We start from the raw sequence: 25,833 nt of genomic DNA on the forward strand, positions 1-25,833 counted from the left end.
CTTAATTCGGTGCACGATTCGCGTTGGTGAGCTGTGGAGTCGGTACTGATGTAGTGATTCTTAAGTGTGCAATCTTTTGCGATGCTATTGCTTTTTTTTATGCGCGTGTGTGATCATGGGAAGTAGCTCGCAGAGATTTTAACATGTGAAAATGAGTAAACGGTGGTACCTAGAAAGCGTACGTGGATTTCTCGCGCTATCCGGTCCAGGAGGCGTAGCGCCTGGTTTGTCACGCTTCCCATTTCGCTGCTGGCGCTCTCTCATCTCGACTTGCGCATGCGCCTCGTCGTGGGCGGCTATCGATGTAGCCCCTTCCTTTGGGCATCCCATCCACCATTCACGGACTCTTGTGGAACGCTGCTTTTCAGTGAAGCCTCTTTTAGTTTTATAACGTAACTGTCATTGCAACTGTTGTTGATGAGGAACAATTTTCTTGGATCAGTCTGACCACGGTCCTTGTATTTGGCAATGGAGCGGGTCGTAGGGATTGGGGAGGAATCGTTCAGCGAAATGGACAACACGTACCAGAGTGCCCCAAACGATCGGAAGTGCTTCGAATGCCTCCCGGTGATTCTCAGCTAATAACGTTGAGACGACCTCAGGGAACAGAACGCCTGTTCTTTTCCCCGAGTCAACATGGTGAGCGGAGCTTGATCTCTGGATGAAAGTTTTTCTCGTGACCGCTAAAATTGCTCCTACGCCACAAGCTTAACCGGACATTTGCTCCGTGTCGTGCACATTTATTCGTAGTTTAGACCGTACAATTGGAACCAACCACCGTAAAGGCAAACTTTTTGGATCAGTATCACCCACGTTCAGAAAACAGCTTCCGCATTCTTCCACATTCTTCGTTTTTGTACTACCGCTGGTGTCCATGCAATGAGAGAGACCGGTGTTCATAGTTTGGGACCTGGGGCTTCAAAGGAGATTGTTTAGAGAAATGGGCGCCGCGTTTTAGAGCGCCGTGAGCACAACTCCGATCACAATGCATGCGTTAAGACAACAGCATCAGCAAAGTTGGATGCATCATCGGACATTGGTAAGCGCATGAGGCGCCATTGTGGACGATAGGCCATTAAGCTTGCTAACTGAAGGGTAGATGGAATTTTTTAGAATAATTTCGAATTTAATATGGGAACACACAAATTCAAACAGTGTTGCCAGGCATTGATTAACAACAGAAAAAAAAGGGGATCAGAGTAGTAATAATATTAATAAGCTCTATTTTGCAAGTAATAACTTAAAATAATTTGTAAAATAATGTTACTCTATTCAGTGAACAACTAACATAGCCCTTTCATTTTTTTTTTTTTTTTTTTTTTTGCTTTCACAGAATGCTGAGTTGCAGCAGTGTACCTAATCTCGAAGTGTTGTATACGCTACGAAATATTTACGTCAAATGCTGCTATATGAAGCCATGTAAAAACGCAAAAAGATGCTTGAAAAGACAAAGGAAGGCAGCTTGGGATTACAATGTGTGCGGGCCTATTTCTTCTCTACGTCTAAACGCATAGAGCTGTTCTGAAATGCTGCTTCAACGTGTGCCGATATCAATGGGGGCATAAACAGCTTAGCCCTCGCATATCTGTATCTCTGCACATATGGGCGAAGATGCGATGAGCAGAAATGCAGAAATGTCGTCGCACGCCGGAGGCGGGAATACGAAACTGCGCCCCAAGATGCAGCAGTGCGCGGGGCAGACTTCGACGCTTTCTTTTTTCTTTTTTGTTAACCTGCTGCTTTCTTGTTCTCTGTGACTGAAAATGCACAGCTACCGAGTTCTAATATGCGATAACTGTATGGGAAGAAAACGGTCGCCATGAAACGATGTCATGAGCGCATTTGTCCCGCCGCCAGTTTTGCCCATTCACGATCTTCCTAAGGCATATATATGTCTCCGCTCGCGCCGCGTCTCTCATAACATAGTGGTCGGAAACCATTGCAGTACTGGCACTCGATCGCTCGCTTTCTTTGTGGGCGCGTTGATTGGGATTCGTCGACTGGGGCATGGTCCGAAACTATAGCGTTCCCCAAGATACTGCACCTCCTCTTCTGACCCGCAAGCGACGGCCTCAAAGCGCTGCTTTCATGCAAACATTATCATTACCACGCGGGCTGGCTGTCGCGACTCCACGACAGAAATTAAAGCAAGTGAAATGATGTGACAAATGAGATTTCGCAGCTAGTGAACGCCATCTGTAATCCGCGATGGCTGTCTCCGAGTTCAGGTAAAGAAAAAAAATCCCGTAATTAAATAATATTCAGAAGGGTCGAATACTTCGAATAATTATAGGGCGATGCAGGTCGGATTGAATGGTATGTGCCATTCACAAATTGTTCAAAATTTTAAATATTCACTTAGTCCTACAAAATCGAGAAAGTCGTAATAAGCTTAGCAAATCCTGTCAGGCTCGAGTCGCTTGCATGCGCAGCTTGGCGCAGCTTCGTCCGACGTACTTTTGGCGCAGCATGGCGCAGATAATTGTATATATATATATATATATATATATATATATATATATATATATATATATATATATATATATATATATATATATATATATTCTGAGCCGACGAGTAAACAATACAAATCATTTTACGTGAAGAGCTCTCTGCGCGGGACAGTGTTTCTTGGTGACAGTTATACGTTCATGCACATCAAGCACACAAAGAGTGGGAGCATTTTAGCAACACTCCAAAGAAAATGTATTCTGTGTTTTATGTGCGCACAAATGCACGCGGCTCTGTATGCATTGGACGCAGCCTGCTTATTGAACGATCACTGTTTTATTTTCCAAAGCATTTTTTTTTCCTCGTCTTTAAAACGGTAAAATATGCGCCATGAAGTAGAAAGGCGACATCGTTTTCCTCTCCCAAGGTCTCGCAGCGTGCCCTGCTGGTTCCTCACTCCTTGCAGAATGGAGGTTCCGGGTTGGTCTCCAGGTAGTGGACGCCGCGAGCTTTCGTCGACGGGCTGAAGTAGCCCATGCGGCCGAACTCTAGCTCCGTAGCGGGACCGCGGCCGCAGCGTCTGCCACTGAAGAAGCGGCATCCCTCGGCCCAAGCGATAGATTTGAAGCGGCAGCGCGTCCACTGGCTCAGGGACTCCACGAAGAAGAGGTAGGCGCGCTGGTGCGAACAGGTCAGGCCTGTACAGATGCACGTACGCATCCCAGCAGAAATTACAATTGAGTACGAAATTATGAAGCAAGGCAAACACTGTGACGAACTAAGGACTATATACAGTACAACTGTTCCCGGCCGCGACATGCATTCTTCCATGCATACTTCACTTATAAGCTTCTGTGTCATCATCAGTGTAATCAGGGCCCTCCTCCCCTGAGTATAGCCGAGATCTCCTGAATGAAGCGTACATACCTTTTCCTTCGCAGCCCTTCTGTTGAATTCCCCCATTTGGGTAGAAGTCGACGTGGCCGAATGGTTTGCGCAGCCCGACGTGGCCCATCAGCAAGTTAGAGCCGGCACTCGTGTGCAGCGCGTCCAAGTAGAGCACGTCTTGCTTGCGGGGGTGTATACCGCGAGGCTCAAATAGAGGCGCGGCGCAGTCCAGAGCTGCGTAAAGTGCAGAACTGTCTCTTTATATACTGGTTACATTAGACGAGAAAACATTGCATCACAAAGATTGAAAGTGCGATAGAGCATTATACAGTCGCTCTCGTAAGTTGTGTTTCAGCCTTTTCCAGGAGGGTAGAGATATTTCGTTCCCGATTGTGGAGGTGATGGTTTCTTACCTTCTTTACAAGCTTGGTCCGGCGTGCAGTAAGGAACTACTACACTATACGAATACGCTCAGTTTTGCGCTGAACGAGTTTAGCCTTTAAGTTTTCTTTCACTCTGTTACAGACACGTTAATGCGTTTTATTTTTTGCTGCCAGCAAATGAATAAAAATGAGGTTTGTAGTTTGTGGGATTTAACGTCCCAAAGCGGCTAAGGCTATGAGAGACGCCGTAGTGGAGAACTCCGGAAATTTCGACGAAGTGAGGTTTTTTAACGTGCACTGACATCGCACAGCACACGGGCGCCTCGCCTTTCACCTCCATCGAAAAGCGGCAGCCGAGGTCAGGATTCGATCCCGCATCCTTGGGAACAGTAATCGAGCGCCGTAACCACTGCGCTACCTCGGAGGGCTGAACAACAACAACAAAAGAAAAGTATATGCTGGCATAGAATTCCCTGGTGCCACGACAAATTCAGTCGTTTATGTCCGCATAGTATAATGTCGTACTGCGTGACGTGCTACAGACCTTTCCGTTGGATACGCGCAGGTGTCAAAAAGCCTTCGTCTGTTGTGAATAGGTGCAGGAGCTCGGGATCGTGCTCGCACCAGAAATATGGTGGCGCCCAGGGAGTGCTCTTAGGAAAAGTCTGCAGAACTTGCCTCGCATTCGAAACCTTTGGGCTTGATTTGCAATAAATTAACCGGTTATCTAATAACTTTTTATTATACACCTTCATATACGTAGCGCGAAAGTACGACCGCGTGGCTTGCACTATACTGTCGGCGCAGTGAGCTGCCCAAGTGCATGTGATCAGACCAATAGAAGCACGCTACAGCATTGTCCGGTATACATACGCCGCCGGTAGATACGTCCTCGGCGGCATTGGCAATTGCGCAGCCAAGCCGCGTGCCACTGCACTTGCATCAAACGGTAACTTCAAGCGGTACCCAGCTTGATGCCACGTTTTACCAGCGACGAATGGCCCGTAAATGCTGCCGCGCAACCATAGCATATCTTCCATGCTCTGACGTATAGCACACGCGCTAACGTATACCTTCATATTTCCATTCCAAGCGAAGCGAAATCTCGTATTTAACGTGTTTAACATATTGAGCCCCATATATATTGTCAAGAGTTTCGGTTGGAACTGGGTAAAAAAAATGTAACTGATGTGCAACCTGGTAGCGGCCCCTCACCTCTCCAGTTTTGGATTTTTTTTTTTTTTGCTCAGATTAGACGGAACACGCTCAATCCTCGTGAGTAAACTGTTGAATACCTACCTGTAAGCCTGCCGACCTTCAGGCCGTAAGTGCGTGCCAGCCTCCTGGCAGCGAACCCCACCAGCTGGGCGCCCAGGCTGAAGCCAATCATGTGCACGTTCCAAGGCAGCACAAGTCCGTTGTGAGTCAGTGAGGACACGAGAAAGGCAACCTCTCGTCCCACCAGCTCGGCGTTGGCGCACGCCTGTACGTAGTCCCGCAGCGAGGCACCGAGAGCCCAGTCCACCACCACCACGTTGCCGTCTTCCTGCGTGTTCCCGCGCGGGCACGAGACAGAGGTCACTCGGTAAAGGTAACGAGATAGGGAAAAGGTAAACCTCCGTTTATTGATATCTATAGAGCCAGCAGCTATATTAGAAAATGGCTAGTTATTAAGGATAGAAAGTCGGGCTAGTTGTAGGCTGTTCATGATGTAAATACGTGGGCGCAAACTGGACGAGGCAGAAAGAAAAAGAAGACACAGGTGTCTTCTTTTTCTTCGTGCCTCGTTCAAGTTTGCGCCCACGTATTTACATCGCGACTATAGTGCTCTGGAATCTTCTAGAGCACTATATTATGACTGGCGTTCTTTGACTGGCGCTTCCCTCCAGTCCTCCGTTCCTAGGGTGACTCGTTCCTAGGGTGACTCGATTAATTATCAGAAAATTGTTAATCACCTTACTAATTAACATTATTCGTCTATTTTCTTATATCCATCAATACTGGTACTTTTGCGCCGCAGAATCGCATGTATATACTTCAAAAAGCATATTTCCATATTTTAGTTTCGGGTTGTCCTGAAGCAGTTGATACAACGTGCGAGTAAGTTAAAATCATGATTTGAATCGTTCTTGTAGGGAGTGCCAGCAGTATCAAAACTGCAAAATCTTGCGACGTTCATTTTTGGCGTAATATTTCATAGATTGAAGAAAAAGTTATTTGTAATTCTGTTCGCTATTGCACTGTTCAACTTTACCTTTCAGATGACGCGAGTCTTACATCGCTACCGTAAATTTCGAACTTGAGCTTTCTTTTTGCTTTTGTGTATTTTATTGTATTCAGATATTGAATAGACAAGGCTGAATAATTATCAGAAGAAAATCACGCTACGTTGCGCATACGCGATGAGCGCAGGAGCTTTTCCCCACCAGCCTGAGGAAGGCGTCCTTCATCTGGTGCAGATAGGTAAGGTTCCCGCTTCCTCCAAGACCGTGTGCCAGGATCTTGAGCGGTGCGCCTGGCCGGTAGGCTCGAGACAGGGTCATCCCGCCGGCCGCATAGATGTCGAGCACGTCGCTGCCACTGCGAGAGTACAGCCGGAAGCGAGTAGCGATCTCGCCGGGCGGCTTGGGCAACAGTTGTATGTGCGCTAGCAGACCCTTCTGGTCGAAGCAGCCCACCACGTCGTAGCAGACCTGTACGGTTTAAACTCGCGTCACAGACGGTCATGACACTCTTGAATATTTAGCAGTCTCTTCTTCTTTTTTTTTTTTTTTTTTTTTTTTTTTTTAATATGTGAAGCATCCGAGGGCTGTTCCCCGAGGTTTCTTGGTTAAGGTTTCCGAAAAGAAAATTCCGGGAAATGACCGCCATAGGGCCGAGTAACTGGTATTAAAGTTCAGTTTTATTAGTATTCAGTTATAAAATTAAGTCCCTACTTATTTAGTTTTTCTTTATCAGGCTCGTTAAGACGTAGTGGCAATAGCGAAATAATGTGGAGCGTTTTTCTCCTCGTTATCTTCGGATGAAAATGATTCTGCAGCGGAGATTCAGCGGGAAGCGAATCGGACAGCAACCTTTGTATTCCTTTTTTTTTTTTTTTTTTTTCATGTGAAACAGCACCCTTGCTGGTATCACTGTGGCCTAGCTTGAGGATGGCGAAAGTGTACTACCAATGAAACTGCCACGCATAATAATTTTATATCATCGAAGTCTATGAGAGGCTATCGATATACAGTTGTGACGAAGCTTGATTAAACTCAACTGTGGCAGCTATTATAGATCTAATTCTTCGCACTAAGGTCATTACTGCTCGAAAACTTTTGCCTGGTTACTGGTTTTATTATAGTAAGATACAAATTAAAAAATAAAAGCAGCAGTTTGTAACAGTGGGCAGCTCCAATCGCAAGCCAAACAAAATAGGCTTTTTAATGCTTTACTATACTGTATTAAACAAGCAAGACGCATCAAAATTCTTCAGCTCATAATCTCTTCTGGCAATTAGCTTCTGGTTTAGGCAACAAGAAAAACTTTAAGAAGAAACTGCTTTTAGTCACCGGGGATCACAATGTGGTTGTCACTGCAGACTTAAGCTGTATGCGAATGTAGTTCTTTCGTCGTCCGCTTATACAAGCAACAATGGAAGCGTTTTTACGAATATGTTTCTGCATTGCCCGGTAGATTCGATGCTCATGAAATATGGCCTACACTGTAAGCTAATTTTCTGATCCTTTCTAATGACACTGCGGTGATATATTTGTTGCTACGCTCTGCCCTGCTACCGCGCTCGCACTAATTCGGGTATCTGTACTAGCACGTAGCCAGGAAGCGAGAAGGAATGGGGATGGTAGGAACAATTTTGAAAATTTGAACAACCACTACCAAGAGAACCAGGGTTAAAAGGCCGGAGGGGGGGGGGGGGGGGGGATATCGGGGAGGGCCATCTCTCTTATGCGTGCCTGACCTACACCAATCAGCCACGTGGTCGACAGTCCTACGCAGTTTTATGTTTCAACAAATAACGGCTCAGTTTGTTTCGTCTTACATTCTTGTTTAATTAATTATATTCAGGGTTACTTGCTTTACCTACATGTAGGGGTTCGAAATTTCTGGTTGTTATTTTTTGGAAATACGGCGGGCTTTTACTGTGTTTATTTCAGAATGAAAGTTTCAGGGTTTTTCTTTTGGCAATTGTCATTTTCGAGGAATAAATTACTGCCTTTGTCCGATTATTCAATGCGTGCATCTTTTGTGTGCGAAAGTTACCTGGACTCAATTTAAACGTTCTGCCACTGTGAACAGTTCATTTACAGGCAATTTTAAAGTGCGAACAGTCACAATTTGTCGATAAAACACAAGCAGAGTTCAATTGTAAAAATATATAGTATCGCCCGAACTGAAATTAAGTTATTGAACAGCTGTAAAGAAAAGCAATTGGGAGTTAATTTCTAAAAGGTGGGTTGCCTTGTTATCACTGGGCTTGTTGAACATGGTCGGAACATGACCCCTTTTCGCGACACTTAAGCATGGTTTTAAGCGTGCTCGCATGCTATAAAGACAACTGAATAACCAATTAAGTAACTACCCTGAGCGGCTTGACCGGAACAACGCTACTAGCAGACGACATTTGCTGACGATGTGAAATATCGTCTGCAGAGGTACAGAAGGGGAAGCCCTTCGCTCTTGCCTTCCGTAATTTTTTCATTGTCTCTTTTGATTGGGGCCAGTGTTGAAACATATGAGGAGATATATTTCTCAGGTAACCGAGGTGTGACATTCAGTGCATATACACAGTATGGAAAACTGGATGAAACGCTTCGCGGAACGACACTTTGTCAGCAGCAAACAAAAAAGATTTCGGAACGTCGCACGTCTATATCGTGCATATCGTATTTCGTGCATATCAGCAGAAAACAAGCCAATGCATACGTGTAGACTATTTCGCCTACGGGGTGAACGCTGCGTTTATACTTCTTACCTTGTTTTTGTGAGGCGTCTGCTGACTCATTACATGTTCGATGTTTTCTCGAATTGCTTCGAAGTCCATCTCCGGTTCGTCCGCAGAGCTGATGTTTTCCGCAATCGCTCCTTGTTTGAACCACGACCAGAAGGTTAAGCAAAGAAATAAGAAAATATTGAAATGCATATTGCTCGCAATTCGCGCTTAGCCTCGATCGAAATACGTGACTCTAGAGTGTTTCTAAGCGAAGCGACTTGTCCACTTCTCCGCGAACAAGACTGAAAATGACAACGCGTTCCCGCGGCTTCCGAGCCCAGCAAAACACCGTTGGTGGGGACGGCTGAAAACATGCTATTCTTCAAACCACTTTTTTTTTTTCTCCCCTCTGCGTCATGCTGAGACACGGGGAGCCCGCTACTTTCGAGACATTCGTCCAGAAAGTAAGGAAAAAGAAATAGAACGAGAAGGTGCTATACGGAAGTTCAGTGAGAGGGCGAAGAGTGTCTCCCCGGCCTCCCTTCTGACTTTTCCGGGGGAAGGACCAACGGGTGGGCTGCCCCTCCCAGTCAAGGTGGGGGGCTTAGATTGCTGATAACGGCTTTGTCGCATTCCTAGAACTGCTAGAACGACAGCGCGTCGAAGAGCGGCGCTAAGAGAACGTTTGTTTTACTTTTATTTTTTTAAAGATAGCTGTTTTATATAGCGAAACTAATTTTCAAGCTCGGAGGCGCGATTTATACCATTTTTTTCTTAAGAACCTTCTTTTTTATTATTTTTTTTTTTTATTTTTCGCACGCGTTCTTTCCTTTCATGTAGAGCCATGGAGGAAGTGTAGAGCCGTAGAACTGTAATTTCTGTGCGGCTTTTTTTTTTTTTTTTCGATGAAGGTTGTTTCGGTTTCGAAGTCCTCCTAGCCGAGCCAAGGCGAACCAAGCCACAAGTGTCATGGCGGCTTCTACAGTGACCAGCTTTGTTGATACTGGTGAAAAAACGAACGTTTTAAAAGGTGACAAATCTGCCAGCGCCATCTCTGCGAACAGCACAGGCAGCCAGGCGTCTGCTAGCGAAAGACACCCAATTTTCTTGTTGTCAGCTGATTACGGCCGCCGTGAAAAGTACTATCGAGCAAGTAAGTCTGTTCCGCTTGCATTGAAATCAGCCCTTCACCCATTTCGATCAGCGAAATTTACATGCTGTAGAGTCTACAAGAGTTGCAGCGATTTGTTTCAGAGCTGCAAGTTCAGCTTATGTGAAATTTAGAATTCGTGGTTCATGATTAAATCTATGAAGCGATCTGCTGCGAGCAGTATGGAGACCGAGTTCAAGTTTAATCTTGCGACCTCGAAACTTGGTGGGTGTTTTCCTGTGTTCAACGACGTTCGGCGTAAAAGCAAGCTTTGGCCTCCATATAGTCATAGACATGTGTTTATTTTGTGTTATTTGATATAGTTCCCACTTAAATGTTTGCGATGTCGAGTAGCCCCGATATATTTCCTAATGATCGGATGACTAAAATGCGTGGTGCTGTCACGCTGTGTTGTGTTTTTTTGTGTCGCTGAAAATATGTATGCACTCACATCGTTTAGAGGAGCCTTGAGGAGTTATTTGCCTTAACTTACTGCCTCAATTTAACTCTGATAGTGTTTACGGTGGTCGTCCTTGTGATATATGGAACGGCACTGGCCAAAGAGGACCCTAATCAGCCTCAGACAAAAACGGTCAGCCTAGTTCCGCTGTAGCGCTGTTTGGTCCTGCAGGGGACTTTGTTTTCAGAAATTCATCCTGTGAAACATCAGTAGTTTTACATAAATGCGTGTCAGATTGGTATGTGAAAATGCATTAATACCTTGTTGTCACATTAGTTCATTTATTGCGTTTTCTAGGACGCTTGATAACATTTGCAAAATAATTATCGCTTTATGCATTAGCTTGTCATATCATGTGTTTCTGAAAAAAGCTGGACTGATTTAGCTTACGGGCCAGATCAGTCTAGTTGTCAACGTAGTGATGATTGGCATGTATTATTTTTCTGTGTCTTCGAGTTGGGTTACGCTTATTTCTTTTCAGTTTCTTTCTTGCCAACAAACAACATTATAGTTGTGTGTTGTCTTCTCAGGGACATTTTGTAAAATATCTGCGAATGCTCTTTTTTTTTTTTTTTTATCGCGTTTATTTTTTCTTGGGTTGATCATACTTGGGCATGAAAAGGCTAGGTTGATTTATATTATAAGCCCCATCAGTCTGTTTGTGAATCCAGTGACGGCTGTCAAAGTTTTCTGTCTCACAGCTTGCTGATTTCTTGTGAACATATATCGAAATAAGTTTGTACAACATTTTTGAAGCATGGGCTTTTGTGGGGGCTGTAGCCTGGTTTTGTGTGTCATCTTTGTTCAGACTTTAGGACGGTCCTTCTCTATATATTTATGTAGTGTAATGATCATATGTTCATGTGATTGTGTTTTAGGTTTGTGTGTGCTTTGCATTTTATCAGTTCGCGTTCTTGCGACATTCGGTGCCGCACTGTGCGTGAAAAACAGGTCTTGCTTTATAACCACTCGTGATTAGTGGAAACTTTCAAGTAAGTTTCTGAAATGTGATCCGAAGCTTTCCGAAATGCATTTCTGTCCGTACTTGCTTGGTCATCATAGATTGGGTAACATACAGCTTGATACGCATATTTGTCAGTCACCCTGCTCTCTTTGCTGCGCCCGCAGAAAGCGTTCACGGTTCATGCTTGCGGTTTGCTTGTTTACAACTTGATAAACACTCTGTTCACTGAAGGGTTTTGAAGGATATAATAAATTATGAGCATAGAGCACACGCCTGCGATGTGTTATTTCTTATTCGACATCTAGGCTTCTCAGCTGCTTGGCACGGAGGCTCACGGCGTCCACGCCAGCCGCGCGCCCCGATCGATGCCTCCCGTCCTCTTCTTCCTTTCCCTCCCCTCCCATTTTTATTCTTTCCTTTTGCGCCTTCGGAGATTTCCATGTTGTGTCAGAAAAGAGGAGCCATGTTGGTAATTCGGAGGGCCGCTGCTCGCCTGTACGCTGTTTGAGCGAAGGTTGCGATTCTTGCGTATATGCCGACTTCGCAAAGCGCCGCAGACACCCACAGTCCGCTCGGCGAAGACCATCCCGAGAGCGCCGAGCTATCGTATCCTTGTTCGGAACCCGGTTGTGCGGAGTACAAAATGGCAGGTAGGGAAGTTGGTACCCTGCAGTCATTAGTTTCGGTTCTCTATCAAGCGTCTGGTCTGCTGTCATCATTCGTATTTAATGTAGTACCAGCGTCCGGAGCGGACACGAGGCGTGTATATGGTGATCGAGATGAGCGCTTGCTCTAGGGTGTTTCCCCGCGTATGCATGGCTTACGGGTGTCGTATTTCGGTTTCTTCAGTACGGTGCTGGTCGATGTGCGTCGAAATCAAGCATGCAAGTACACATCTAGTGTCATTATACTTGGTTAAAGCAGCCTTCAGTTTTGAATATTAGTGCGCTGGCAAATCTTTGCGGGCTCTTCGGAGCCCTTACTTCGTAGGTTGTTTTGCACAACACAAACAAGCTGTGCTTATGCTTTGCGCAATGACCAGCACTATTAAAAAGTAACTTTCTGTTGAAGGATTTTATTTTGTGAGAAAGAAGGCAGAGTGTAGGCTACACTGTGCCTTCCTTGCCAGCCTAAAGGTACAGTGTTCATGGGCAAATAAGACTTTAGGGCACCACTGTTTATGAAACTTCAGTGGCAGTGCAAATAGTTGGTGCTTTTAACCTTGGTTGATGGTATTGAAAGATTTTGCGTCAGACCTTACTTTTCTAAATGGCACCAACTATTCGCCAATGTTTTTGTCACTGACTTGTATGTATCTCTAACCATGCTGTGTAATGTGCTTTACAGAAAATTAGTGTTCCGTAAATTGATTTTTATTTGAACTTTTTGCTTTTTTATGCTGACTGCCATTAAAACCTGTTGGTTCACATGGAATTGTGATATGCCTTGCTTTCTGTCATTCAATTTTGTTTGGGAGGCAAAAAAAAAAAAAATTAATTTATTAGATAAATGAGGTGTGTGAGCATCACAGAAAGGTTTCATTTTTAACATGCAATCTCATATTTTTGTTTAACATATATTTGAACACTATAGCTCATTTCATGCAAAGCATACAATTTTGTATTATGGAGACACTAAATTTTGCTCGTATGTTTTCCTGCATAAGGTATCAGCATAGTAATTGATCAACATGTGGGATTTGCCTATAATCATTAAATATTTAGTAATTGAATTGTTTGCCTTTTTGGTTTTTGTTTCAACAGCTGAGATATGGCTTGGACGTCAAAGTTCTGTATAGCTCATGTGAGGCCGATAACCGCAATATAATTGCTGCTGCTTCATTTATTGTCATTCCAAATGTTAAGGTAGGCTGGCTTTAGCACCGTAGTAAATGAAGGAGTGTGATTGCAGTTTTTCTATTCCTCATGTGACATATATACATCTCTGGTGTCATAGCCATTACTGGGCAGTTGAAACTAAAGCCAAAGGAGGGGAGAAAAGAAATTTGATTTTAAATTATTTAGTGGTCGTAGGCAAATGCCGCATGGTGACCTGTGTGTAGTAATATCATGCGCATCATTACAAGGAATAAAACACTTAACCGAAAATCGGGTGTGTGTACTCCTTTAATGCAGCTTTATACTGACATGTGAAACATGGCTTTTTCTTGTAGCATGCACATTTGTTTTTACATCGTGCACTTTTACCTGTCATTGTGTGTCTTGCAGGGCAACCAACAACATATATATATTGTGACATTGTTTTTTCCTGAAATAAGTAATATTTTAGCATCTGCTAAAATGACATTTATGAATTTATAGCTTTTTTACAAATTTGGTTCTGTTCATGATTATAATTTATGCTCAGTGAAACAGTTTGCACAGTGCTACAGTATATATATTTTTTTTCAGATGTATAAATAAGTTGTATGTATTTCATATTTCATGCGCTTATGATGTTTATTTTTTTATTGTTTTTCATATGTTTAACTTTAAACTACACGCATATCTAGTTAGGCTATTCTGGCTATATAGATTTTATTGCCTGGTAAGCTAGCTGTATCGCTACCTGCACTTATTGATGACATTTTGGCCCAATGTATATACTAGATATTGCCCGTTGGCCAAACGTTTGCATGAAGTTTCCAATCGCAAAATTTTTAGCATATATTTTTAGCTACTGGATTAACATTATTAAAATAAAATGATTGAAAAAAATGTATTTCTGAATTGATATTCCTTGCACGTGAACAGCTGAAATTTTAGCTGTCAGTTGCTTTATGCCTTGGAATTTGTTTTATTGTGTTTGCTTTATTTTATTGTGTTAGCTTAAGTGAACATTTTTAAGTAAATGAAATTCTGTTCACTGCTATTTCATTTTATTTATTGTCTTCTGTGGTCACTTGAGACCCTTAACATTATGGCATCCAGCCGGCCAATGGCCAAGGACACCATTTACCTCTGCAACTTTCGAGTCTCGGTCGACGGGGAATGGCTGTGCCTCAAAGAGCTAGCTGATGTCCAGTTCGACACCCAAAAGCCGCTTGCAGTGACAACACCATACACCTTCGAGGGTCTGTGCTTCTTTTGGGTGTGGCCTCGGCTCTTTGGAATGTTTAGCTCTATAGATGTTCGGGTTCATTCCAGAAAGAGTGTGCTTCTCCGGTGTTGTGGTGTGCAGTGTTTATTATTGGTGTGGTTTGATTCCTTATTTTTGGAAGTGGTATACTGTAATGATAATTTGCTTAAATAATGAGAGTTGGCATGCAGGCAATCCAAATAAGTGCTCATTCTGCCATAATGTCTCTTTTATTTACTTCGTTATATCCTATTCTTTAAGGTGTTCATCTCAATACGTATATTGAAGTTACTTTTCAGACTTTCTGCTAACTGACATGTGCCTGTGGGATTTCTAGGATGTTAATAGAAGTATGAACAGACCTTCTTTTAGTTATTTTTGTGTGCTTTGTCATGTAGCTATAGTGGTTGGTGTAGGGATGCGCAACTATACCTAGTGATGAAGATGTAGAACAAGGAGGGTTAGGAGTGGCTCATATATATGTGTTGGGTGTATGTGTATACTCAACTAGTAACTCCCCCCTGCTATTCCTAGAACCAATGCCATAGTCACCTACTTCCTTGTCTCCTGCCTGCTTTTTCCCTACCTTGACATTGATGTCTCCCATCAGTACAGTATACTGCGTCTTTATTTTTCGCATTGCCCATTCTACATCTTCTTAGAAGCTTTCAACTGCCTGGTCATCATAACTACATGTAGATGCATAGGCCTGTACAACCTTCAGTTTATACCGCTTATTAGGCCTAATTACGACGCCTGCCACCCTCTCGTTAATACTATAGAATTGAAGTTACTTTTCAGACTTTCTGCTAACTGACATGTGCCTGTGGGATTTCTAGGATGTTAATAGAAGTATGAACAGACCTTCTTTTAGTTATTTTTGTGTGCTTTGTCATGTAGCTATAGTGGTTGGTGTAGGGATGCGCAACTATACCTAGTGATGAAGATGTAGAACAAGGAGGGTTAGGAGTGGCTCATATATATGTGTTGGGTGTATGTGTATATGAATAGGTGTGACTAAAATCTAATAAATGTGATGTGTGCTGGGAAAGTTCTGAAAGTGCACTGCATGGAGGTATTCATGAATTTAAATGCCTGGATTTGTTATGCTGTTATTGGCTTGCTTGTCTTCTTCATTGTATACTTTTTGTGTACAATCTTCTGAGCATTTTTGGTAAACTATTTTGGTTGTGTGTCTGTTTCATAGTGTATCGAATAACACCATTATATCGTATGTACTTTGTCTTCTGATTTCAGAGGTACAATCTACAACCTCGTATGAGCTGTTAAAGCAGTACGGACTGCTTCTGTATTTTCCTTACCATGTGTTGCAATACCATGTTGATGTACCGTATACCATATGCTAATATGTTGAACATTTCTCAGAAGTTATTGGAGGTAGTACAAAGTTTTGAAAGTTTTGGGGCATTTACAGTAAAAGGTGATTTTTTTTTATGTCCTTGGGGAGGCTCACTGTTTTTGTAACCTGGCTTCTTTATTCTGTATTACATATCACATTTTAACGCTTTCATTTCACGTGCGACGTCATAGTTCATGTGTGAGTAGTATGGGTATTTACAATTTTAAAATTCCTTTCTGAGGTCGTGTGACGGTGACATCATGACAGTGTTGGCCAATCAGAATTTGCTTGACACAATGCCAGATGCCGACGGGACAACAGCGGGTTTTCCCTTGAACGGGAGCTTTAAAACTATCGCTTGAAAAGTGAGCTTTAGCAAATTGGACACAAAACGTGTGCAAGACTTAGTTGGCCATTTATTAATACCGTGAGGAGACCAATGCTTTCTTCAACATGCTTCTTTGTATTTTTTGTTTGTTACAACACAAGTATTTTTTGGTATTTAGGACATTTGAGTGTGCGGTTAACAGTCTGACAAAATGAAATAGGCAGTCATAGGCTGGTTATTAACTTTAAAACAAACACAATGTTTGGGAAGGTTCAAATTGCAGGAGCAATTGATGGTTTCATTAATTAAATAAATGTTGGCCAGTTTTGGGAAAATCGTTTATGCATGCACCGTGGTGTGGCAGAACAGGTTGAGAAGCTGTTTTCTATTGAACAGCGGGGATTGATTTTGGTGTAATTTGCGATCTGCGCACAAGCTATGTAGATCACATTCTGGGCATTGGTTGACAAGCTGTTGAATGGCACACAGTGTGAGGAATGAAAACTATTGTTATCTTGTCACACTGTTATCCTAACACTGTTCTACTGCTTTTGTTTGGGAACATTGGAAATCGGGATTAATTTCTTAGGGTCTCCCAGTCCTCCCAGGTGGTGAAGTGCTCCAGACCCCGTGAGGGAGGATTCGCCCACATTGGAACAGGATGTGGGCGAGGGTGGCGGTGGGGTTGTTGCAAAGGGTGCAGAAGGGATCGGTGAGGGTGTGCGCGTCTGGAGTCGTTGCTAGAGTGCCTGGTGGTAGTTATCTAGAGATGGGTGAGATGAAGAGGGGGGGGGGATGTGGTTAGTTTGACAGACATTGGGAATCTGGTGTTTTATTTCATAGCGGTTTATTAACTCTCTTCTGTGTCGTTCATGCAGAGCACATGGAAGTTTTGTTGCAAACATTGTTTTGGTTGTCTTGTGTGTCCTTTTCGGTGTTGCTCATCTCTGCTTGAACTCCAGATCGAGATCCTGTGGCTATAGAACGCTCCAACCTGCTCAACTTGACCAAACTTGTTGTGAAAGAGCTCATAGAATCATCTCTCAAGTTTGGGCGTATGCTCGACTCGGACCATCCTCCTTTGCAGCATTTCTTTATCCTGCTTGAGCATGTTTTGAGACACGGCTTAAAGCGTAAGTTTTGCTTCTTCTTATCCTTAAATATTCAAAACAGTCTAGAAGGTGAACTATTTACTAGCACAGAGTAATGGGTATTTTTGTGACATTATTGTAATAGTTCATGGTAGCTGAAGCTTCATAAGAGCAGTGCTTCTCCTGAGAGCTCTAGTTATATTACATTAGGCTGCTGGTTTGGTTGTTGCATTCTGCATTCATTGTTGGGGCAGTAGAGTTCAATTTAATAAATATTGCTAGTTACTACATTTATAAGCTTAGGTGTGATTTCAGTATCATTTTTTTTCTAATACAAGTGTAGTGCACTTAAATTTTTATAACCGGGAATATTTTGTGCACCGAGGTGGCAAGGTTTTTTATATTCATAACATAAGATGGTGGCATGATGCGTAAACATCATGTAGCCTTTGTTCTTTTTTTATCTGTTATCTTGCTTTAATTTAAAGCCACATTTCTTTTGCAGAAATGAATTGATAGAAAGTGAGAGGTGCAAAATAGATTTTATGTTTGTGCAGTTTAATCTTGCTTGATTTGCAGTTTGGATTGCTACTTGTTCAACATTCTGGATGTTTCAACGAAAAAAAAAAAAAAAAATTCGTGGCAGTGTGGAGAATTTTTGTCATATAAATGTCTAGTTGATGCATGCCAAACATTCCACTACTGTCATGTTTATTTGTGCTTTGAGGTGAGCAGATATGTTACACATTTCAAAGCTTTGTACTTAATTATGACTTCTTATTGTTTTGAAAAGCAAGGGGCAAAAATTGTGTTTTGTTGTTTTTCATTACTAGTTATCTTGTGCTGGAATGTTGTAGTCGTTACTGTTTAACTTGCATTAGCACTGAAACTATGGTACCACCTATCACCCAGAATTTCGCCTGATTTGATGATGGCATATGATGAGATTTGAAGAGTAAAGTCCCCTTTTGTCACTTCCTGCAGCTAAAAAGGGCATTTTGGGACCCAAGAAGGAACTCTGGAATGTTCTTGAAGCCGTCGAAAAGTTCGTGCCTGAAGCTGCCGACATCACAACAAGTGTGCGAGATCTGCCAACTGTCAAGTTAGTTTCTGACATGCTTTAGTTTCATTGCTGCTAGTGCATGTTGACACTGGTTATCTGTACACCATGGCTAGGAACTCTGTATTGATGACTCATCATTAAAATTTATAATAACCAGTTAATACAAAGAGAGAAACAATGTAGAGAGCGGCCTAATTGATTCACCTTCCCTGATCTGACATTAGTTCTTGCAAGTTACTTAGTTTTAACAGAAACTTTCTTCCAGACGCTAGCTCATAAGAGTGTAATTGGTGCTTTGCTATGGGTTTGCATATAATGAAGTATTGCAGCCTTTGTGGCTGCAACCGGAAATAGCATTTGTGGTGGCCATCACCTTGGGTAGTAGCAGCTTGTATACCAGGGGCAAAACATTTTTCAGCCATTGTGTCGGGTAAGCAGCATCATGGCAAGGATTGTCTGCTATTGTTGATTATTTGCTTTTTTCTCGTGGGCATGTTCTAAAAGGAGCATGAAAGGCAATATTCGGGGCACAATTTCAGTGGCATTTTTCTGCGGTTTGTCGTGGCATTCAGTAAGGTGGCTTACAGATGACAGGAAATTCTGCCATCTTCATATAATGCCTTTTTTGTAAAAGCTAACTGAGCATTTTTAATCTCTGTTTGCTTTTTTTTTTTCTATCAGCACTGGAACTTTACAGATGCAAACAGTACGGTTCTATCACACATTTGCAAAAAATGGGGTGATGCATGAGGGTGCTGACATCTGATGAGCAGTGATGTGCCATGTGCCTAAGAAATATACATATTTCATGTTCATTTCTAGCCTAAATCAGAGTCTCTCCTAAATGCAGCGTTAAAGGTTTGTGCTGTAAAAATCTAATCACTCGACTTTTTTTTATGCTAATGATTTTCTGTTTGCTGCCTGTGGCTGAAGGAGGGGCTGCATAGAAAAGCATCGCTGAGAAAGTTGTCGAGGTTGTTATGGCAGTGGGAGCACCTATTACATCGAGAGTATACTATGGCTGCTATAATGCATACAGTAATGGAGCAGTTGTAAGTGTACATGCAAAGAAATGCAGTAAGTAATTGAGGGTGCTGGTGATACACTATCGCACAATATAATGCTGGTATGGGTGATGCAGAGCAGATTTGATATGCTATGTGTGCCCTGTTTAGCTATTTTTTAGGTATTGCATGGTTTCTATAGCTACTCATTGCATTGCCCAATGTTCCATACTGTGCATATAGCGAACAAAGACCAGACGCTTACTTAACGTTCTAGGGTGCCATTAAGGCCATGTACAAGATAACAGAACTTTGTTTAACAAAACATAATGGTGACAGAAGAGCTGAGCGCTGGGCTGGTCGGTCCATGTTTGGTAAAGGAAGAAGAGTTTTTGTTAGAAATAATTTACTTGCGAATGTATAGATTTTGGTGCTGCGGGGCTTTTTATTTGCTGGAATTGTGAGGTAGGTGTGAAAATGAGAAGAGACAAAGAGACAGACAGACATCAATTGTCAACTACATTTGAGGTAACAGCTGAATGGAAAGCCGGATCTGCACCCAGCTAAAAAAAAAAAAAAAAAGAACTCTTATAAGGGCAAGGCTACAGAGCTGTGTACTTGTCCTAATTTTTTGATGTAGTCCTGCGTGTCCAACAGTGGTCAGACAGCTAACTCAAACAAAAGTGTAGCTGGCAGGATTGTTATTCCTATTGAGACAGCATGATCTGGTTTCCCCACTGCATTCTTTATAACTTGGTGCTAATGCTTTGTCATTCCACTTTATTCAGGAGTCAGTTGGGCCGAGCCCGAGCATGGCTGAGGCTTGCGTTGATGCAGAAGAAACTTGCCGACTATTTTCGTTTAGTTATTGACAAAAAGGATGAGCTCCTTAGGTAAGTGCCTTGCTTAATTTCTTGATTTTCTTCTTTAGCTAACACAATGTATGCTATACACAGACTAGATTTCTATCCTCTTTTTCTGAGCTTGTCCAACTCATGGACTTTTTTTTCATGCCAATTCAGTAAAGCTGATAGCAAAATGGTTAGGATTTTACATATTTGTAAAGCCAGCTGGGTTCTTGACGCTATGTATATTGTGCAAAATTGCATTATAGTGGTTGTTTATATGATCACATATGGACAAGTTAGATGAGTACCATGGTCAGTCAACAATTCACTGGGGTATCATACTGTTTGCTAGCAGCTATTTCTATAGTTCACATTGGTCTTGATATTTTACTGTTTCAATTCCAGAGTTCAAGCTGGCAAATTGATTGTAGGCCTGTGACCCATGTCTTCGGGCTTTCTGCAGTTCAGCAGCCGGTGTTTATTGCCACAAATTAGTAAATTACTTATTTTATGAAGTGCTATATGCACTTTATTTTTTACTTTTGAAGTATAGCAAAACTGACTATATAGTTTAGAAAGTTGTGCTGTGAAGTTAGTGATTAATGATGGCAAGAAGAAAGCAGTCTTTTTTTTTGGGGAGGGGGGGGGGAAGGGGGGGGGGAGATATGGTATAAATAACGAAATAATGAATAAATCAACCAATCAGTGAAACATCATGTTATCCTCCTCCCTTACCTCCCTTACCTCCCGTTAAGCCTCAAGCCAACCTTTCGTCTCTCTTGTTCCTCGTGTATTATGTACCCTTGTTATGTTTCAGACATTAGCTCAAACAGCTAGTGTAGTGGAGCTGGAGATTGTTTTATGTGGAAGCTGATTAAGCTGAGGAAGTATTTTTTTTTTCCCATGTACTGTGCGACATCAGTGTATGTTGAAGAATTGTCCGTGGTCAAAATTATCTGGAGCCCTCCACTTCTGTGTCCCTTATAACCTGGGCGGCATTGGGACGTTAAACCGCATGAACCAAGCCAGGCCGTTTTTGTTTGGTTTATCTAAGGATCTTTTTTTTGTGTGTGCTTGTTCCTTGATGTCTTATTAAGGCAAAGCTTATTTTAAACATTTTAACTGTAATAGACTTGAAGGATAACCCAATCTAATTTTTGTTCTTTATATGAAAATCAATCTGCCTTTTTGAGTCTATTTTGGTTATGCATTTTATCAGCAAGAAAGCTGGATTTAAGAATCACTGAAACATTTTTTACCTGCCATCCAATTTCAGTTAGAGCCGTTAGTAATTAAAAGGACTCTGTAATCACTGTTTGGAAGTGAAAAGCTGTGTGGTCCAGCCTTAGAGATGCACAACCAACAAAATGCAGTGACATTGCCGCAATTTACTTGTGAAAATGGCTGGCGGTAGTATTTAGTTTTTTGGCTATTTTCTAGGCCATAGAAAGTAGTCTTTTTGCCATTTGGGCATGGCAGTCCATTGGCACAACTCAACTCCACTTTGTCCTCAGTGTTGCTTCATGGCACGCAAAAGTGATGCACCACTTTGCTGTGTGCGAGCTTCACTTTCTGGCTAACACTTTCCTGCCCGCCCCTGTTCCCATCGATAGCCTGCTATCGATGGTTTCACGATTCGAATTTTCCTGCTTTTGAAGCGCTCCTTGACAAGTGGCGTCATCCAGTGGGAGATAGAGGAACCCTGCTTTCAGTTTTGCTTTTGGTTTTATTTACTTTGCACTGGCAGCTGCTTTTTGTTTGCATGCGCAGTTCTTTTGTACCCCGAATGCAAAGAAGATTTGGAGTAAAATAAGATGTATTGCTGTCAGGAGGGCAAGAAAAGTTATGAACGAGTTGGGAGAAATAAATGAAGTGGCATATTTTTGATTCCCACTTTCTTGCGGTTGAGGTTCTGCACGGTCAGCCCAAAATAAAGATTGTAGTCTGGAAGTCATACGTGAACCAGAGTTTACAGGCTTTGTATGTTATTCAGTTACATTTACTGGTCGTTTCTCTGAGAAAATATTCTGGAGCGCTTCACTACGACGTCCTTCACCACGCATGGGTTGCTTTGGGAATTAAACTCCCTATACCTCTACCAATGCCAGTTTGCTAAGTTTTAACGTGATAGCATTAAAGGCCTCGTTACCCAGAAAGTGTGCCATTGACATTGTCGGCGTTGTGAGTGAAAAGTTATGGCATGGCGCTGGCAGTTTGTGCGACTTAACGAGACCGCATGATATCAGAAAGTTGGGAGGAGCTTCAGCTCGGGTTGTTCATTTGGGGTGGGAAGGGGGAATAAGAATCGACCTTCCAGTGCTTTTGGGTGCTGAGTAAGGTATACTACTGTTAACCCACTCAGAGGCATGTTCTTACGACTTGGTTAAAGTAGGCTTTATATGTAAGGGGGTCGCCTATGTTATCCACGTCATGCATCATCCCTTAAAGGTGGAGCCTAAATGTCCCCCATAATATTTATAAATTTTATAATTTATTATATTTTAATCATTTATTAAATTTATTATAATATTATAATTTTTCATAATTGTTATAAATTATGGATGAGTCAATGAAATGTGCAGGATGAAGGTACGTGGTTCTTGAAGGGACATTGAGAGCAAATGGCAGTCGGACTGTATGAGTGCGGCACCGCATTCTATTTAAAAGAAATCGCTCACATTGAAAACAAAGCTTTTGTAAGGCAGAAAAGGTAAAGAAATGAAATAGAGATGTCACCATCAGTAGCTGATTTCGCAATCGAAAATGCATTCTTCAACACATGATTTTTGGCACGAATCACAGAGTAGCTGCACTGCGACTCTCTTTGCCTCAGAACTGTGTGTCAATGCATGCTTTTCAGTAAGGGAATCACAATTTTTAATCCAATGGTAGGAAGATTTTGAAACCGATTTCTCGGCAATAAATGCGTTTTTGTTGTGGGACAAGCGTAAAAATAGCAAGAACGACCTAGGGAATCAATGGTGCCATAGTGGACGGGTAATAGTATTTCGAATCTTTGTAAATCTTGGTAAAATTGGTGACTGCATTAGGGGCATGAGGCGGTCCCCATAAACAAATGCGAGGTTGTCTAGTGGAGCAGTGTTGAAAAATAACCTTTATTCGATGTGGACACCGGTCACATGACAGTGAATAGCCAATTAAGAAGTGCACATAGACAACAGAAGACACACAACAATCTAAAGAACTGAAGCAGAAACCAAAAGCTACAAAAGTGTCCCTCTATCACATATGGTCACTGTACTATGATTTCAATATTAGTGCCTTGTTTGAATATGATGTTTGTCAAATTAAGTTGTTTAGCATGCCTTTTTTTTACTACACTGTACACTGCTTATTCTGTGCGCTCAACTGAAGAGGCAAATCTTCCTTAGGGACTTCTATGAGGATGATGCCTTGATCCTTTCTGAAGAAGCTGTTGTGATTGGGGGCCTTCTGGTTGGACTGAATGTGATTGACTGTAATCTCTGTGTTAAGGAAGAGGACCTTGACTCACAGGTGTGTATTTCTGTGATATTTCTCACATGATGCTGTTGATTGGCTCATTTGCATGGTACTAGAATCTCATTGCATTCATGAAGGTACTTGAAAGAAGCCTTCAGTCTGTACTTGAAAGCAAGGCAAGCATAAAGGCATGTTGCTCTAATTTTTCGATGGTATGTTTATTTGAGAAGGAAATGAAGTAATCATTTTTTATAGGACATACTTTAACTGGAAGTACAACAGAAGACAGCCGCATACCATTGATTCTTTCGGGAACATAGAAAAAAAAGTGCTTCGGTTGTTGCGAGTCTGACGTACCCCTTCCCCTAACCGCTACCCATTCTCCTAACTGCACTAATAAAATGCAGTGAAGCTAAATTACTGAGGAAATAAATGTTACAAGTTTTCATGGCAGCATCGGTAAATTGCTTAAAGTGGAAATTTTCAGCTCAGTTTTCTACAGCTTCCAGTTTTTTGTGTTTTGTAACTTTATTTGGTTTATGGTTGGCACGTTTTGCGGAAGGTAGCGAAATGTGATCTGGTTTGCCATGGATCAGAATTTAAAATCTGCCCAAGGAGCTCTTTTTTTTTAAAGCTAAGTGGTCTCATCTGGCTCGATGTGGCTGAAAGAGCCACGCACTTGTTCGAAGTTCTAAAACAGCCACTAGTTGTGTTGGAGCTTTCCTTTTTGTTGCAATCCTAGCATATGTATTCAAACACTAGTAGGCACATATAAAATAGTGAGAACACTCAGAGGACTGGTATAACTGTGCAAGCACAAGCTAAAGTTGAAAGCATGCTTTCCTTGGGCCACTGGTTAGAGTTCCAGGCTTATCGTTGCCAGATTCGCCATCCGAGCTAAAGCCAGAGCTCGTAAAATCGTCTTCATACTCTTCGCTACTACTGTCGTCCAGAAAATCTGAAGTTGAAGCAGTAGAAATGTGCAAATGATGCTGAATTCGTAGTGTTCATCCTTACATGAGTTCAACGCCGTCTTTGTTTACATTTGAGACCGCCTGGTTCTGATTAATTCCATGATTACTTCTCCTAATTTGCCACTTGCCGAAAAAACAGTGAATTTCACATAAACCTAAACTACAGTTGTCACACTGTCTGCCTAGCTAGGGCTACATGTTCCAACAGACGAAGCTTTGAGTTTAGCAGTGCGTTGAAAACCATGAATCGTGTGATCCGTGTCCTAGGGGACGGTCCAGAAAGAGTCGGTGGTAGCGAAACTCAACCACTGTTGTATATTGCATATGAAACTTTGTCCACTAAGTTGTGGTAGTGGCCGCCTTGCCTTCTGCTTTCGAATTCACTGTATATTTACGTTAGCTGTAGCCTAACCCTAAAAGTGTTCACCACGCACACTTCTAGCTATAGTGGATACAATGTAAATTTTTACATTACTCCACAATTGCCTCACGGAACATGGTCCAAGGTGGAAAGCAGCAACTGCAGGAACCCTGTCTGAACTGAGACAATTACTGTGCTATCAGTGCAGGAAAATAGGGGAGCTGGTGGACACAGTAGGGTATTGTCTCATAGCAACTTGTGCATGACATGTTAGGCATAATTTTAGAAGGCAAGTAGTCGCAGGCGAAAGAAGAAAATCAGAAGAGTGGGGTGGGAGCCAACGTTGGTCTTTGCCGACTTTTCAAACCGTAACCCAGGGGTTCTCAAACTTTTTGCTTGGAGGAACCCCAAAAGCCTTCAAATAGTTCCAGGGAACCCCCCCCCCCCCCCCCTCTCCCCCTCAGAGCCAGTCTCATATCAGCTGCCGGGTCAAGGCGGCTCCTGGGCTTGTTCTTCAGATAGGCGAGGGCTGAAAATGCCTGTTCACATGCATATGTAGTTGCAAAGGGAAGCAAAATGTCCACTGCCCTTTCAAAGAGGCATGGAAACAGCGGAGCAGTCCCCATCCAAAATTTCACCAAGCCTTCACCATTAAATTTTTTCTATGAGAGCAGTGCTTGCCCTGAGCTCTGAGGATTCTCGCGGAACACAAGAAGACGGCCTGCGGAACCCCTGTGTTCCGTGGAATCCAGTTTGAGAACCCCTGCCGTAACCTATCATGGTGCAGATTTTGGTATTGATTGCAAGTTCGTAATAAGCGCTGCTTTCAAATGCACAACTGCCTGACACAATTTTTGGATAGGTTTTTGAAGCTGAAGGAGACGCACACACACACAGCTGCTAGCTGCTATTGAACTCATCCTTTCCAGTTTTGCAAAAATGTTGCTGGCAAAGTGAGGAAATATTTTTCACTGCTTGTTCAAAGGGCACCTCTTGTGTTCCCAGATGCTCAAAATGCATGTTTTTTTAAAAAAT

The 25,833-nt window shown here is 42.4% G+C and overlaps 2 protein-coding genes across 2 annotated transcripts in view; one reads left to right on the forward strand and one right to left on the reverse strand.

Annotated features, from left to right (window-relative positions):
• Positions 1-2,767: 2,767 nt before the first annotated feature.
• Positions 2,768-8,962, reverse strand: LOC146202147 (pancreatic triacylglycerol lipase-like). Its single transcript, XM_084584079.1, has 5 exons — positions 8,698-8,962; positions 6,149-6,415; positions 5,022-5,268; positions 3,379-3,573; positions 2,768-3,149 (listed from the first exon to the last, which is right to left on the reverse strand). The coding sequence occupies exons 1-5, from the start codon at positions 8,863-8,865 to the stop codon at positions 2,905-2,907; spliced, it is 1,122 nt and encodes a 373-aa protein (XP_084440205.1). The 5' UTR covers positions 8,866-8,962; the 3' UTR covers positions 2,768-2,904.
• A 632-nt stretch (positions 8,963-9,594) lies between these two features.
• The window catches only part of LOC146202148 (RUN and FYVE domain-containing protein 2), a 77,685-nt gene continuing 61,446 nt past the window's right edge, over positions 9,595-25,833 (forward strand). The window contains exons 1-5 of the mRNA XM_084587979.1: positions 9,595-9,808; positions 16,958-17,128; positions 18,071-18,188; positions 19,942-20,046; positions 23,394-23,517. Of these exons, the coding sequence (XP_084444105.1) occupies positions 9,625-9,808; positions 16,958-17,128; positions 18,071-18,188; positions 19,942-20,046; positions 23,394-23,517 (702 nt within the window). The 5' untranslated portion in view covers positions 9,595-9,624. The remainder of the gene's footprint in view (positions 9,809-16,957; positions 17,129-18,070; positions 18,189-19,941; positions 20,047-23,393; positions 23,518-25,833) is intronic.

The sequence above is a fragment of the Amblyomma maculatum genome, chromosome 1 (genome assembly GCF_055883805.1).
Source record: "Amblyomma maculatum isolate TAMU_Amacu chromosome 1, ASM5588380v1, whole genome shotgun sequence".
NCBI lineage: Eukaryota > Metazoa > Arthropoda > Arachnida > Ixodida > Ixodidae > Amblyomma > Amblyomma maculatum.

Excerpts from the sequence above, each read along its gene's own strand:
- LOC146202147 (XM_084584079.1), bottom strand. The coding sequence starts at position 8,865 with ATGCATTTCAATATTTTCTTATTTCTTTGCTTAACCTTCTGGTCGTGG. Across the intron at positions 5,269-6,148 it reads AGGACGCCTTCCTCAGGCTG|GAAGACGGCAACGTGGTGGT; the intron begins GTGGGGAAAAGC and ends GGGAACACGCAG. Across the intron at positions 3,574-5,021 it reads GAAGGTCGGCAGGCTTACAG|CTCTGGACTGCGCCGCGCCT; the intron begins GTAGGTATTCAA and ends CACTTTACGCAG.